Source organism: Crotalus tigris, unplaced genomic scaffold, assembly GCF_016545835.1.
Source record: "Crotalus tigris isolate CLP2741 ecotype Arizona unplaced genomic scaffold, ASM1654583v1 scf7180000018371.15429387391:27106975, whole genome shotgun sequence".
Taxonomy (NCBI): Eukaryota; Metazoa; Chordata; class Lepidosauria; order Squamata; family Viperidae; genus Crotalus; species Crotalus tigris.
In genome coordinates this window covers 6,252,494-6,268,986 of record NW_024096970.1, presented here as the reverse complement: position 1 = coordinate 6,268,986, position 16,493 = coordinate 6,252,494, and the positions used below count along the sequence as shown (strand labels likewise).

General features: G+C 33.4%; 1 protein-coding gene across 3 annotated transcripts in view; it reads left to right on the top strand.

Moving 5' to 3' along the window:
• ARFGEF2 (ADP ribosylation factor guanine nucleotide exchange factor 2) overlaps nucleotides 1-16,493 on the top strand; it is a 50,283-nt gene that overhangs the window by 9,674 nt on the left and 24,116 nt on the right. For 2 of the 3 annotated variants that reach the window (XM_039351238.1, XM_039351241.1), the window contains exons 3-13: nucleotides 1,344-1,467; nucleotides 1,949-2,095; nucleotides 3,621-3,800; nucleotides 5,275-5,494; nucleotides 6,622-6,693; nucleotides 6,971-7,134; nucleotides 8,470-8,600; nucleotides 9,442-9,676; nucleotides 9,936-10,035; nucleotides 11,119-11,258; nucleotides 11,635-11,743. In XM_039351238.1, the coding sequence (XP_039207172.1) occupies nucleotides 1,344-1,467; nucleotides 1,949-2,095; nucleotides 3,621-3,800; nucleotides 5,275-5,494; nucleotides 6,622-6,693; nucleotides 6,971-7,134; nucleotides 8,470-8,600; nucleotides 9,442-9,676; nucleotides 9,936-10,035; nucleotides 11,119-11,258; nucleotides 11,635-11,743 (1,622 nt within the window). The remainder of the gene's footprint in view (nucleotides 1-1,343; nucleotides 1,468-1,948; nucleotides 2,096-3,620; nucleotides 3,801-5,274; nucleotides 5,495-6,621; nucleotides 6,694-6,970; nucleotides 7,135-8,469; nucleotides 8,601-9,441; nucleotides 9,677-9,935; nucleotides 10,036-11,118; nucleotides 11,259-11,634; nucleotides 11,744-16,493) is intronic. The other variant, XM_039351239.1, reaches the window with a different exon arrangement.

The following is a 16,493-nucleotide window of genomic DNA, read 5'->3' as shown; positions in this document are numbered from 1 at the left end:
AAGAAACTTTCTGAGTTTCAGAAACTTATTTGTAACTATTTAGAAAAGTGAAGGATGTGAGGAAGGGATACATGTTTAAGCAACTCTTGTGGTTATGTGTGGTCTACTTAAAACGGTCATTCTATTTCAGTTACTAGCAACGACTTCCACACTTCTGAAAGATAATGCATACCACTTCCTTTCTTTTCAACTGGAATTTTTTTCCATACCTATAATTTATCTATTTTCTGCTATTCTCTATCATCATTTTTCCTATCAATCATAATTTAGGCATTTAAATGGCATGGACACAGATATAATTAACAAGGTTAATTAACCACAGCTAGATTCTCTTTATATTCCTTTCCAATAATTTTGGCTTTTAATATTTTCTGAATCTCAGTTTGCTTAATGATATGTTTTGCTTGTCATTAACATAAATCAATGATTTTAGGAAGAATCTTAGTGATTTTTTAAATAGTTTTATGTTTTAATTGATTATTTTCCTCACTGGATTTTTGTTAGTGGTTTCTGATCATCTTAAATTCCATAATCATATAAAATAATATTGTAATAATATTTCATAAATATGTTACGACTTTCATGTTCTTAATTTATAATTATAATATATAATTATAATATTAGCTTTATGATGTGAGCATCAATCCCTTTTTAAAAAAGAAATTGTAGGCACTGAGGTGATGTGCAATAATAGTCTCATAGAAGACTATTTTAGTGGTAGCAACATCTGATGTTTTTTCACCCCAAACCTAATAATTTTGTAGCTATCAGTTAAAATACTTGAACTTCTAAGTTAAATACAACAGTGAAGAAATACTGTGAATTGATTTGCACAGCAAAAGTATACCATAACCACGTTGATAAATGAAAGCACAAATGGAAATCTTTATTTGTCTTCTTGAGAAAATGTTTATTCTGTGCAGCTACAAATTACTGCCTTCCGAGAATGACTCTGTGCACAAATTTTCATCAATGAACAACTCCAATTGTTTGTAGTTGGGGTGGAGTTAAAATGTCATCTTGCAAAAGGGAACTGGTAGTAACTTGATGATGTAAGAAGACATAGGGAGTTCTGCTTATCTTTGTGCTGAATTTTAATAAGCATGGATATTGAAGATTATAGCTCTAGGCTTCAGTATTTCAATTGCCTGTTGATAAACCTACTTCCAAACAGGTATGAAAAAGAGTAGGCTTTTCATACCTAGAAACAATAATTGATGAAAGTATTGAGCCAGTTAGATATATTTAACATACAGAGGACAATCTGATACAGAACTGGCACAAACTCTAGTGTGAAAATGATTTATCATATCGCATAATTTTCTTTGAATTTTTCTAATTAGCCAAGGGAGTGAAACCATACCAAAAGCAAACTTCATTGAAGCTGATAAATATTTTCTCCCATTTGAGTTGGCCTGTCAGTCAAAATCTCCACGGATTGTCAGCACCTCTTTGGATTGTTTACAGGTATTTTATTGAAATTTAATCTGTTAATTCCTTTGGGTAACTTGGTTTTACTTGCTGAGTTGTATGTATATGTATGTGTGTTTCAGTATGAATGTTACTGTGCTGTAGAGGGAATTAAAACTTGGTTATCTGTTCCTTTGAGCAATGTTTTGAACATTCCTGTTTGATTTCTGTTGATATCAGTTGGTTTAGTTTTTTAAATGCTTTATTTTCCCACATATGATGCTTAAAATATTCTTTTTAATGCCATTTATGTGCAATGCAGCTTTGTGGAAAAAAAAATTAGAAACAGATCAATTTTTTTTCTCTCAAATCCCTTCTCCCCCTCCCAGCTTTAATAGTTCTATCTTCTTCCCTGGATTTATTCATGAAGATCTTCTGGTATTTTGAATATGTTAAGAGATCTAAGATATTGATCACCTGAAAATGAGCTTAATACTGTGTGTGTGTATATATATATATATGTGTGTTTTTTGCCTAGAAACTCATTGCTTATGGACATATCACTGGCAATGCTCCAGACAGTGGAGCTCCTGGAAAGCGCCTGATTGACCGCATAGTTGAAACAGTGTGCAACTGCTTTCAGGGTCCTCAGACTGATGAAGGAGTACAGTTACAAATAATAAAGGTAACTTCTTAATGTACCTTTTAGAAAACTGGATATTTTGTTAGTCTTCTGTTATTTCAAGAGAATCCTTATATTCATTTATAGATAATTTTCTTCTTATGTTCTACAACATTGATGTATCTCTTGATATTTATGAATGTATGCCTTATTTAAGAAGTAGGTTCTTAAATAAGGCACACATTCTGTTCTTATGGAACATAAGAAAACCATGTATAATACTTTCTGCCTTCTCAGTTATTCTGCTAGTTGATGTTGTATTCTGTGCATTTATTTTCATCTTACTCAATTCCCTATTTTCTCATTTGGCATCTCATTTCCAACTGCCTATTTTTAAATAACTGATCGTTGCATAAGCACCACTACTGTTTTAAGACTCTTTTCAAATTAAAAATTCTTGTGAGTGATCTTGTCCCCGAACAATGAATAGATTTTAAAAATATTCCATGTATTTCAAATGTTTTCTCAATGTTTTAAAATATGTATATTTTTCTGCAACGTTCTCTTTTAAAGGCTTAAAAATTGAATTTGAGCTACATATGACATTCAGTCACATGTTATTTTTCTCCATGTAAACAAAAACAAATTGGTAATAGGAAATACTGGGAAGGAAGGTGTTAGAGATAGGGAGAAAATCTCAGACTTAAAATATAGTGCTACATACAGTGGCTGGAAAGTTAAGTTCCCATTGAAATTTTTGGGCCTTGCTTTTGAACTGGCCAAAGTAAATGGCTCACCCAATGTACTAATTCATATAAATCATAATTTACTGGCTTTATTCAACCGAATATCAATGGTATAGTTCACTCAAAATACATCATCATAATCAAATAAATCGCATTACAGTATAAGATTATTTGAGAATACAGCCAAAGATCCGTAAGAATGCAATATTAATTCCTGGTTAAGTGGATAAGATTATAATAGTGTCATTTTAACAGCACATAGAGAACAAGTTCTTAGATATACAGTTCTTGGACATTTACTTTTGCACTAGTAATATGAAAGCAGTACTGTGTGAGCCTAAGGAACAGAAAATGCAAGCTATAAGCATGAAAGAATTGTCCTCTTTCATTATAAGTACTTTCGACATAAGGGAAAATAGTATGATTTATTTGATAAAAATCTGGAATAAAATAGTTGCTACAAATTAGATAGCATTTTCCCAAGCAAGAAATTGTTCTTGGGGATTACTTCCTACTTTCTATAAAGAAGGATTTCAGGACAACAGTGTGTGTTGTTGCCAAAGGGGTGGGGCTATTTTATTATTTTTATTATTTTTATTTTTTTCTATATTGTGCTTTATTTTCTGTAAGCTGCCTTTATTTTCTGTAAGCCGTGAGCAAGTAGGCAGTTATATAAATTTTCCTAAATAAATAAAAACAACATATGTTAGCAAAGGTTTGGTGAATTTTATTCCTTTTTTAACCCTTACTTCAAAAACAACTATTTAAAAGTGCTGAGTAATACATATTTTAAAAAACGGTTTTGCCAATTTATTATAATGTCTATGTGCCTTTTTTTCCAGGCTCTTCTTACTGCTGTCACATCTCCATATATAGAAATTCATGAAGGAACAATCCTTCAAACTGTTAGAACCTGTTACAACATCTACCTGGCCAGTAAAAATCTCATTAATCAAACAACTGCCAAGGCTACTCTCACTCAAATGCTGAATGTCATTTTCACACGGATGGAAAACCAGGCTGTATGTAACAAATATTTTGTTCTCTGTCTTATACTGTATATGCATCTTTGATTATTGATTGTGCTATTATTTTTCTTTTTTATATTCACGTTGTGTATTATCTAAAAATAGAAGAAATGACTCAATTGAGAGAGTTCGTGGGTTATTTTTTTTATTTGCAATCTGTTTATTTTAGATCTTGCAACTTAGTTGTCATCTGTTTTCCTCATAATGGTGGGATATTGTGCTATCAATAGCAATCCTAATTAGAAAGGATCCCAAGGACAGCAAAAATGGGACTTGGTAATTAAAGGTTCCTTGGCACTGGATTTAGGATAAACTTTAGACATAAAACTGCTGTCTGCTGTTTTCTTCCCCTTATTTACCTAGTATGTCCACTATTTTTTATTTGGCATATTCACAAATGTGATATTGTCTGAATCAGTCAAGAATCTAGTTAGTAAAATTGAAAAGATATGTCGAATCACAGTGTACACTTTAGCCTGTTGTTTCCTATCCATGTCTTGGATGATAATTATGTTCAACTTCATTTAGACCTGATGACAAACTCAGAAAAGGAGAAGAGTTTATGATTTAATTTGTATGACTTTCCTCCAAATCATGTATCCCATCAAAACAGATTCTCTGTAGCTCTGTTCCAGAATGTACAAGAACAGATGCAACTGCGTTTCATTTTGTGATGGAAAACTAAAATGTAATCCTAAATAGACTTTACAAAGCTTAAAGAGAAAAGGGAAACCCAACCCTGGTCCAAAATATCTGAGAAAATAAATGATTAGCCCTATATTTACTGTATGATATAACCATATTCATTGTTGTCTTATCCATTTCAGCCTTCACTATATCAAAAGCTTTAAGACGGTCCCTATTTTAGATTACATGTTTCTGGAAGGTGCAGACTATAACTGATATTGTTTGACATTCCTGCACTGAATGTCAGATTAAAAGGGCATAATAAAAAACAACCTTTGTTTTCCTTAAGTTGAAAAAATACTTTCTATTGGCTTTCTTTCTTTTCCTTCCCCCCCCCATAGTTATATTAGTTTGCATTTGTTTTTATCTTCCTTTTAAAAATGTTTTAATATGAGAAAATGTATTATAGATGAAATGTGAAATAGTAATAATTTTATTTAAATTTAGCTGCCTAATCTTATACACATAATAAAAGTGATTAAAAACATACAAACCCCACCCAGGTAGCCTGAGCTAAAAAAATAATAAAAATAATATCTGAAACCAAACCCCAGGCCTGAGTTTCTCTCTCCCTCTCCCTCTCCCTCTCTACACACACACACACATTTTGGAAAACACTTCATACTGCTGTTGTCCTGGAACATTAAACAAGGCATTTGAATATATAGGAAGACAGAAACTTTTGGAACCACTTTAGAGTATTTAATTATGTTTCTTTCTGTTAAATATTTTTTGGAACATATTTTGATGTATGTTGTGGAAACACTTTCATTTTTTTAAGATGCAAGAGACAAGAGAACTAGAAAAATCAATTCAACAAAAATCCCAATCTCCTATGATTCATACTGTGTCAGGGTCTCCTAAATTTAGCCGACTGAAGAATAGTCAGCAGGAAAGCAAACCCTCAACTCCTGTAAAAGCAGACTTGACTAATGGAGAGCCAGAAAAAAAGGAAAATGGAGATGACAAACCACAGGATGATTCCACTTCTGCAGAACTTGGTAATTAAACTTTAGTATATGTGGCTTAAAACTTTATGAAGGCCTGGTTCAATGCCAAAACTACATTCCACTCACTTCGCCTATTGTGTGCTAACTTCATTATAAAAGTCATGGTTTGAATTTTGCAAAGTTCTCCATTACATCTAAACAGTAAAATTATGAAACTGGCTTAGTCAACAAACCACACAAAGTGTCTAGTATCTGCCATAATATATAAGTAATGCAAAACTGTAGCTGAATACAAATCAGGACTGTTGCATCCAAGCCACAGCATGATTTGGGAAGGGAAAAAAAAAAAAAAAAGAAATGTAATGTCATGTCACTGATACTGCTGCATAAATCATAGTTTTGGATAATCCTTCAAATATAATCAAAGTAAAGTAAAATGATTAATCTATAATGGCAATTTTGATTTACATATCTTTCTTAAGAGAGTATACTTTTACATTTTGATGAATTTATTCTAACATTCTATCATTTTTCTTCCATTGACCACTTTGAAAAATCTAGCACACAGAGTATTTTAAAAAATGGTTATCTATAGGAAATAATCATATCAGTATGTTATGTAACATTAGGATTTTATAATTTCTGTTCTATTATTATTCTGCTTATAAGTCATAAACTATATGATTATCAGTATAATCTTTCAAGAGGGCTCTGTCTTAACATAACTATTGATTCTCAGTGATTTTTAATAGCTCATCACTGAGCAGGATGAGATGCAGTTCAGTGTACCATGTATGTTACAATTAAGTGACATTGTAATATTCTTAATCTATATAGCAATCAATTTGTTTTTGAAGATGTGTAGATAGATGTCTTGATAAACATGCATATTGAGAAATCTGCAGGAAGCTTCTGATAATTTTAATCACCTTTGTGGAGAGCCTTATTTTATGAGTAGTGCAATAGCTGTCCAAGCCATTGTGGCTGTCAGGGGTGGCTCATTGCCCCATTAAGGATGTTTGTAAGTCTCCTGTGCAAATTGGACATGAATGGTCAGTTTTTTTTCTTAACTAGGCTTTATGAATTTACAAAAAAATTCAGGGAGTAGTGCTTTTTTTAAAAGAGATGATCAATTGCAATTTTTTTTCCAAATAACTTCTTAATATATATTTTATCAGAAGAAGAAACTGATGGAGGCAAAGAAATTGTTAAAGAAATCTTGGAGGATGTGGTCACTTCAGCGGTTAGAGGTAAACGTTATTTGGCTAGGTCTCTCTCTTTCTTCCTGCCTTTTTAAAAAGAACATCCTCATTCTTAATTTTTTCTTTAGGATGACACTCTTGGTAAGACCTAATTGCCTTTTCACATAAAAGATTCTGTATCAGTCTAACAACTCCCATATCATTAGAGAAAAACTGATTCAGTACTTTAGCAAATTTCTATTTTCTCATTGTTTTCTATTGACTCTCTGAGTTAAATTCTTTACAAAATGTTTGGTATGTAATTATGGCAAATATAATTCTTCAGCCTCTTTAGACGAAGAACTTCTAAAGCAAGGTCTGTCTGAATCAAGTAGGATTTTATCTGAGCTGGGAACTTCAGTTCTTGCCTCTCCAAGTGGCAGTCATGAAAATCAGCAAGCAAATGGAATTTCAGATGATAGACAGTCTGTCTCCTCCACAGATAATCTGGTAGGGCTCTTAAACATATAATAATTTGAATGTAAAACTCCTAAGGGGATTGTTTGAAGATAGGTATTTGGGGCTAGGGTTGGAGAAGACAGTAAAATATTTGGAAGGGCAAACCTAGCTCCAAAACCAACAAATGGTCAAAAACTATGGATTTCATTATCAATTTAGCTACTTAAGTTGGTATTTACTACTATGATAGAATACTGTAGATGCTGCATTGTTCTATTGAACTATAAATTTGAAGCAAAGTATAACGATACATAAAATTTATTTTGAAATATTAGCTTAACAATCTGTTATGCAGTTAATTCTACCTTCTGTCAAACCTTTTAGATTTTTTTTAATTCTACCTTTATTATTTTTATAAGCAACTCAAGGTGGCACATACGCCTAATACTTTTTCCTCCTATTTTCCCACAACAACTCTGAGATGGGTTGGACTGCGAGTCATCCACTGGTTTTCATGCATAAGCTCGGACTAGAACTCACAGGTTTTGCCTGGTTTTGCCCCATCTATTTATTAGGTGTAGTTATAATTTATTAACACATCCATAGAAATTAGTTGTACTTTGTTTTGCTAAGATAGAATTGCATAAAATTTCCTATATTCTTATAATATGATGAATTAGTTACTGTAATGATAAATATACATATTTATTGCTGTGTCTTAGGCAAGCATACATGAATGTGCTGCTTTTTTATAATGCATTTTAACCCACCACAACTGGTTAGATATAATAGTTATTTTAATTCAGGTGCTTGGATCTTAACCTTAAAAATGCATGCTTTTAATAAAAAAATATAACATTAGAGAACCATAATATTAGAAAATACAATCAAAAAGTGCAACACGAGTTGAAATGATATGAATTATATCTACTGCAGTTGGCACTAAGAAAATATTTGAACAAAATTATGAACAGCTTAGTTGAGCTAACATATTAAAGTAATTTCTTAATATTAATTGAATGTTAGATTCAACAGTAGTAAATATATTTTTTATATCAACTTTATTTAGAATCTGACTAAAATGGGTTGTAGGCGCAAATGATTCACTTTCAAATTTAATCATTACCTGTCCACTTGAATCGAGAGCCTGTGTTTTTACTGGTATTTTATTGGAAAAAATGGAAAGAAATTGCGCAACCATTATTCATGCTGCACAAATTTGAGGATACACGCATACACATAGAGTTACAGGTTCATTCTTGCGTAATGTTCAATCTCAAAAAAGTTGTTCTGCCTTTTAATATTAGAGTATAATCATCACTAAAGAGTTAAACAGCTGTCAACATTAGCCATCCTAACTAATTCTTCTGTTACTTTGATGTTTAGGAAACTGATGTCCCTGGGCCTCAGACAGTTGCAAAGTTCTCCCATATCCTTCAGAAAGATGCCTTTCTTGTGTTCCGGTCATTGTGCAAACTTTCAATGAAACCACTTGGTGATGGGCCTCCAGATCCCAAGTAAAAACTAAAAGAAAATTTATGACTTGTATTTTCTCCATTTGCTAGTACAAATATCAGAGAACAAAATTAATCACTTACAATTTGATTTTACCTGCTTATGTAGGAAAGCTAAAGCATTTTAATAAAAAGAAACATTTTCTTAATAATTTAATTTGCTTTCTAACTAAATCCGCTATTTTCCAAATGACATATACAGTAGTACTAAGCTTGTATACACTGTATAATCATCCCAAAATATGAAACTTGCAAAGCTTGCTATGCAAGAACCGAATTTAGGTTCTTGCAAATACCAGTGGGCCAAACAGATGCCTTTGGACCTATGGACTTATGTGTTTTATTCTCGAGTATAAGAAAATAAAATAATGTGTGGATAAGTTATTGAGTTATTGGTATTGCTGCTAGAATAGAAGATGGTTGTGTGCACAAAGAGGAAAGGACAATATTAGAAGAAGCAGAGTAAATGAAAAGGCATGTAGTGAGATTATTTTTACAATATAAATTGCTTTATTTCTTAATTTAGTTAAAACTAAAATGGAGTCTTGTAAGTTTAAAGTGCCTTTAATAAAATAATCTTTGTGCATTGTAGACATCCAATGCTGCAGTGCTGTTCTCAATGGCATGTAATAAAAGAAAAGTTTGTTGTTACTTCTCTTGATATCTATGGTGAAGTGAATTAGAATCTATCCATTTTTAAATATTCAAAAAAATGGGAACAAATTGGTCAAAGGTTTTGAGATTTCAGAATCAGAGTTCTCTTTCAGAGTCACATTGCACAAGTAACTTAGCAAAAAAAGAGGGTTTTTGTAAAAATAAGTTCTTTTCTTTTTTCCGTTTTCAGATCTCATGAAATGCGCTCTAAAATAGTATCACTTCAGCTGCTGCTTTCGGTTTTGCAAAATGCTGGTCCAGTCTTCAGGACGCATGAAATGTTTATAAATGCAATCAAGCAATACCTCTGTGTAGCATTGTCTAAAAATGGAGTGTCTTCTGTTCCTGATGTGTTTGAGCTCTCTCTTGCAATCTTCCTTACCCTTCTTTCAAATTTTAAGATTCATTTAAAAATGCAAATTGAGGTAAAAAAGTTTTGTTTTTTTCTTTACATTAAGGGATTTATATTCTCTTTTGGTTAACTTTGTACTAAACATCACTGGTTCTGTATATAGTTTATATCTCAGATGAATGTAGTATGTTTCAAAATGTATGTGTATAAAGTCAGAATTTTTTTTTTCAAATTTGAATGAGTTTCACAAAGAATAACAATGCATAAATGCACATTTGGAATTATGCTTATACTAAAATATTTTTGCTGCTTTTTACATGTGTGTTCAACAGGTGTTTTTCAAAGAGATCTTCCTGAATATTTTAGAAACTTCTACCAGCTCTTTTGAGCACAAGTGGATGGTTATTCAGACTCTGACTAGGATTTCTGCAGGTAATTTTTTAATGTCTTAATAAACCTTCCTTTTCTGCTGTCTTAAAAAATATATATAAAGCAATATATGAATCTAAATGTAGGCATATAGAGAAGATTTTTTTTTTTTCAGAATTTCTTGTAATCTTATCCTGGTGTTTGTGTCTAAGCTTTTCCTATAAATAGTTGCATGAAGAAACAAAGGTAGCTGATGTATGGACTTTTGCTTTTTTGAATATATTTGCACCATTTAATCTCCTGATAAGAATAGGTAGGTTATACAGTAGATAACTATCCAGTGCAATATTTGTGTTCTCTGGAGGTTAACTCCCCCCACATCCCACTGGCAAATTTTACTAGCAAAATGAAAAACTCAGTAGTACATTTTTTTTCTTAAAACACTTAGTTCCTTTTTAAAAATAAAAAAACCCCTAAACTAAAATTTCTTCCTCTAAAACAGGCTGAAAATTTCAGACCAACCTCTTTGCTATGCTTCTTGTATCCTATTTTCTGTTTACATCTGTCTTTACATCTGTTCAGGTCAGTGGTTCTCAACCTGTGGGTCGGGACCCCATTTGGGGTCGAACGACCATTTCACGGGGTCTCCAAACAAGGCTGTCCACCATTTTTCCCCCTTTTCTTTGGCCACGCCCCTGGCACCCAGTGATGTATAAGTGGTTGGGGGTCACCACAACATGGGGAACTGTATTATGGGGTCGCGGCATTAGAAAGGTTGAGAACCACTGGTTCAGGTGTTTTACTTAAGAATTGAAATCAGCCTTTAAACATGGCTAAATAGTACCATATCCAAACTACCATTTAGAAGCAGTCTTACTAAAGGTGCTTTGGATATGAAGGGCAAACAAAGGAACAAAAGGGAGTGTCTGGATTTGCATGAAACATTTCCTCCTTTTGAAAACTCAGGTCCAGGACCTTTTTAAGGTTAGGAAACATTCCAATCCTGATATTATAATGCAAACAATCAGCTCTCATTTTCTTTTATATATTTTCTTGATTACAATGGGAAAATGCCTTGTGATATTATATTGTCTCTCTAAATCATTGCCAGTCAACTGAATTTCCTAAATTATATTTCTATTTTAGATGCCCAGTGCGTAGTGGACATATATGTTAACTATGACTGTGACTTAAATGCTGCTAATATTTTTGAACGGCTTGTAAATGATTTATCTAAAATTGCTCAAGGACGTAGTGGACATGAGTTAGGCATGACACCACTGCAGGTAAGATCTTGTGTTTTTTTTAATTCTGAAATTATTCACTACATCAGTAACAGTACCTTCTAAATAAATATATATAGAAGTTTAATATTAATATATATATTTATTTTTGCTTCTTTGCATTAGTGTATCCTAGTTATTCTATTAACTTGTGTATCATAGATTTTAGGAGCATATTTTCCTTGGAGACAGATCCAGGCCTGAGTAACTGTTAGCAATAAAAGAGATAGCATTATAATCTATGCATTCTTAAATCATGATTGATTTTATTTTGCATCAATCCATGGTATTTTTGTTGAATTTGCACTGCTCTTCCTTTAAAATGAAGCTAATGACCATTTTCAATATAGTTGATTGTTCCCCACTTTTTTACATATAGGAACTAAGTCTAAGGAAGAAAGGTCTTGAATGCTTGGTCTCTGTTTTAAAGTGCATGGTTGAATGGAGCAAGGACCTATATGTGAATCCAAATCATCAGGCCAGCATTGGTAAGAAATCCCAAAACATACTTATAGTTGGTAGTTCAATTTTTCTTGCTTTCCCCTTACTAATTAAGTCTAGTTTCTTAATCTTAGGGCTTCACTAAACTAGAATTTTCTATGGCAATTTTTGTAATGCTGTTTGAGAGAGATGGAAGTAGGATATGCCAATTTTTCTCTATTTGTGAGAAATAATGAGAAACATAAGAATTGAAATTCAACATGTCTGGGGATCAACGCTGTAGAGAAAGCCAAAATGTACTTGTCAATGCTGCTAATATTGAATATTCTTGCTTTGACAAAATATGCAGAACTGTCTGGTACTTTAAGAGTTAATTCAGATGAGAATGGGAGAGGAGGGAAAAGCGTGTGGAAGGGAACGGAAGTGAATCTTTGCCCTCTAGGTTAATTGGAAGATATGAATCATGACCCCAAAATAGGGGAGGGGAAATGCCTGGAATGTTATGTGCAAAGGAAGGGAAATTCAGATCTTGGCATTCTTCCATGCCGTGCTGTTACACTAATAAAGGCTTTTTAGGTTAAACAATGCCTGAAAGTTCTTTGAAGTGTTTCATTAGTCAGACACATGACAGTACTGTTCAATGAAAAATCTTCATCAAGGTCCAGTCTAAGCAGGGAATAAACAAAATAGAGACTGCTTTAGAAAGAAGGTTGTAGTTTATTGAAGAGCAGAACCACAAGACAGGCTCTAGAGCAGCTGATCACATGTAGCTGGGAGTGGTGGGTTTTAATACCTTCTTTTTGTGGGTTTTTGTGTTTGGAATTCCTGTTCTGTGGCATGAACTTTGACCTGAGGTTCAGTGTGCCTTTCTGGTATTCTAATGGTGGTGGGTTAATCCTATTATGTCCGAAAGATCATATCCTGCTTCTCGTGGGCTGTGGCTGATGGCTTACTTCCTGTGTTTGATTTCTTGGGTGAGGGATTGCTGGTTCTAATTCTATCACTCTGCTATTGTTAGCTATCAGTTTCGCTGCAACGGATTTCAAAAGAACCTGTCTTGAATGGGCTTCTGCCTGGTAGTGTTTGTTCATGAATGGGGCCTCAGATTTTCTGAATGGGATTATCAAATCTGCATTTCTACAGACCTGGCCTCTGCCTGGGGCTATTAAGGAAAACTGGGCCTGCCTTTCTGCCTTTAAGATCCTTTGGGGAAATATAATATTCTGCCTTTCAATATTCTCAAAATATTTCTTTCTCGGGGGGGGGGGTTGCTATTCTCCTATGGTACTTTTATGAGATAATAGGATTCTAGTTCCAATTAACTAGCAACTTTCTGAATTACTAAATTGGGAACTATAACAGAATTACTCTGTAGTAAGTTGAGCAGTCCAAAAATTTTACAAATGAACAAACAAACAAACAAATATAAGAATATTTATAATGGAATTCCTGGTTGACTATCCACCATGGAGGCAACGATCCACCCCAACACATTAGATATAAGCAAAATGCCCAGATACTCAGAAATCTTAGACAAACAGGGAAAGCTCAAAAATAATCAGTTGTTAAAAGAACAGGGAATATCTATCGATTGGTGGCCATATTTACAACTACAATCTAGATACAAGAAAGATGTGGAAGAGTATGGAATTGACACGGAACCAAAATAACTAGACAAACTATAGATAGGCCCCGAAGGAAAATTAATATCCAAAATATACAATTATTTATTAGAATTTGATAGAGTAGAGGAGATGGTGAAAAAACCGATGATTGCATGGGCAAAAAACATAGGGCACAATATAGAATTAGAAGATTGGGAAAGAATTTGGAACAAAAATTACACCATAACCAAATCTGCTGCATATAAGGAAAATTAGCATAAAATGCTATACCGCTGGCACTTAGCCCCAGCAAGCCTGGCAAAAATGTACCCGAATCAAAACCCAAAATGTTGGAAATGTAACCATCGTCAAGATACCTTCTTTCATGCTTGGTGGCTGTGTCCCGAAGCGAAAAGATATTGGACTAAGAAACATTTCTCCTGGGAATACTTAAAAAGAAATTTGACAGGAAAATAAAATATTAGATTCTACACATATTAACTGCGGCAAGAATTGCATTCGCGCAACACTGGAAGGAACGCAATATACCACCAGAGGGATTGATTATTCAGAAGATATATGAATGTGCCAAAATGGATAAATTCACTTTAGAACTAAAAGAAAAAGATGAGTCAGAATTTTATGCAGTTTGGGAAAAATGGTATACATGGATAGATAATAGAAACAAAAATTGGAAATATACATAAGGCTATTGTGAGATAGATATTGAATGTATATAGTGTATATATTGTATAGAATGTTGATCTGAAGTATATAAAAATGACACAGTCTGCTGAATATGTATTAGAGTTGTATAAAGGAAAATGGTAGTAAAAATTATCTTAAAAACCATTTATAATGGGGTTTTGCGCAGTAGTACGCGGCTGAGGGACTGGAGCTCTGCACCCCATGGCTGGCTTCGCCCTGCCAGGGGACCCCAAATGGATCTAAGTTGCCCCAGAGAGGCGACGAAGGAGTCCCCCCCCCGTGGATCACGGAAAGACAGCAGTCAATCCATTTGATCCAGGTGAAGCCCTCAAAACCGACAGGAGAAAGGCTAGCTGCACATCAGTGGCTAGCCCAAGCTACCAGCAGCCAAAGTCCAAAAGCAGTAACTAGAACAACTGTGAACAGCGTGCTTGGAACTGGGTGAGAATATTGATCTTCTCTCTCCTAATTTGTAACTGATTTCCTGGAAAAGATCCCCAAGAAGCAAAAAATGCTCCGAAAGTGAGAAGGGAGGGGAATCACATCCCCACCCTTCCATAGACGGAAGCAGTGATTTAATTTTTATGGGGGACAGAAATATATTGAAATGAAGTTAATAATATGTAGTCTGGATAAATCTGAAAATTATGAAAACCATTAAGATTTCATATCTGAAAAAGTATTGACTGAAATTATAAAAAAATAATTATTTGTCTTAAAAGTTGGAAAATGAATAGCTACTGATATCCTAGTGGAGGATTAGAGCATAGAACAACAGCTACATTGATTCAGAAATTGGCAAGATGCCCAGAAATAAAGAACCACTTGTTCCTTTGAACCTCAGTGACTTCTAGCGAAATAGAGAGCAGCTGGGAACAGAGGAAAGAAAATACACTGGGCCACCTACTACAGATTGAGAACTATATTTGTTTTAAAAACTGCTGACCTTCTGGGATTATAAACACTTACTGAGTGGTGATCTCTAAGTTCAAGAATTGTCTGCAGGCAAAGAAAAACTTTGATTTTTGGCTAATCTTTTAAGGGGGAATTTACTGGATGGTTAAACATTCTGGGTTGCCGTTTTGGCTGGCTGATAATTGTAAGAACCCTGAATAGAAGAACTGTTATAAAATATGCTTTCAGTGGTGCTTTGACAATTGGAAATGCCTTGGATTGTAAAAACCATATATAAAGATAAGAACTATATAAGATTTGGTTGCTTGGATTTTAAGATTGGCTGGTTTAACAAAGCTAATCATAGAGACTATGGTACCGTGAAAGAATATCTGGAGTGGGGAGATAAAATGGATGTTGCATACCTATCTAAAAGTAACAGGAAATCACACCTAATGTCTCCTTCTGAAGGCCCCAGCCTGGAATAACAGAGGCCTGCAGGAGCAATACTCTAAGGAAAGGCAAATATTTTTCAGGAGGAAATGTATGCAATGCTGTGACAGATTCAAATGACAATGGTGTCAAATCATGATGAAATTAAAAACAACTTTGATGATATAAATGAGCACATCTTTAACCTAAACTTACAATTAAAAAATTCTCAGAAAACGAGGACAAAGAATGAATAAACAAACCAGAAAACAGAATACAAACCAGAGGACAGTGACCCAAAGAGCAAAGCTATAGATGAAGAAAACCATAGCTTAATACAAACAAAAGAAAACTTACAAGATTTTACCATAACAATGGAAATGGAAAAGATATCTTATTTTTCAGGGCTTCAAAACAAACCTGAAGATAGGAAAGAAGATCTAACAAAATGGATTATAGAGCAGCCAGGAGAATCATTAAAGTTTGGGAGACAAAAAACGCATGTCTTACTTAACTTGTCTCTTCTATTCCCAACAACATTTACAAAAATAGAGGAAGAATCCCCTGCAAGTTGAACACACTGACTTGGAAAGATACTTGGCAAAAGAAGAAGGCTAGAGTTAGATTCAAGAGATTTGGTTCGACTTACCAGATGGAGTACTATATGATTAAACACTTGTTTGAATATGGTTAAAAGAATAGATAAATTATGGATATAAAAAGGTCCTATGAGGGACAAGTTATAGAAATAGTATATTATTTTTTTATAAAATATGAAATGTAAAAATATTGGGATGATGGTCTATGTGAATGGAAAGTTTGGATATTTAAAGGTAATTAACTTTGAGAAAATTATGACTGATAAGGATGATTTGAATACAGAGGGGAAATTAAGCTTAAATAAGAATCTTGAAAACGACATATAGTGAGTTAACAAGATGACTTTTATAAATTGAATGAAACATAAGCTGATCAGAAAAGATATTATATACTGATATTACTGTTATTTGTACAAACACAAGAAAAATGTTTATATCCAACTTTGTATGTATCAAAAATATTAAGAACTATATTTGTTTAATGTTGGCAAAAGGAGAATACTACTGGAAGAAGAGAAGATCAAAGCAATATATTATTAATCAATATATTGATTATGGAA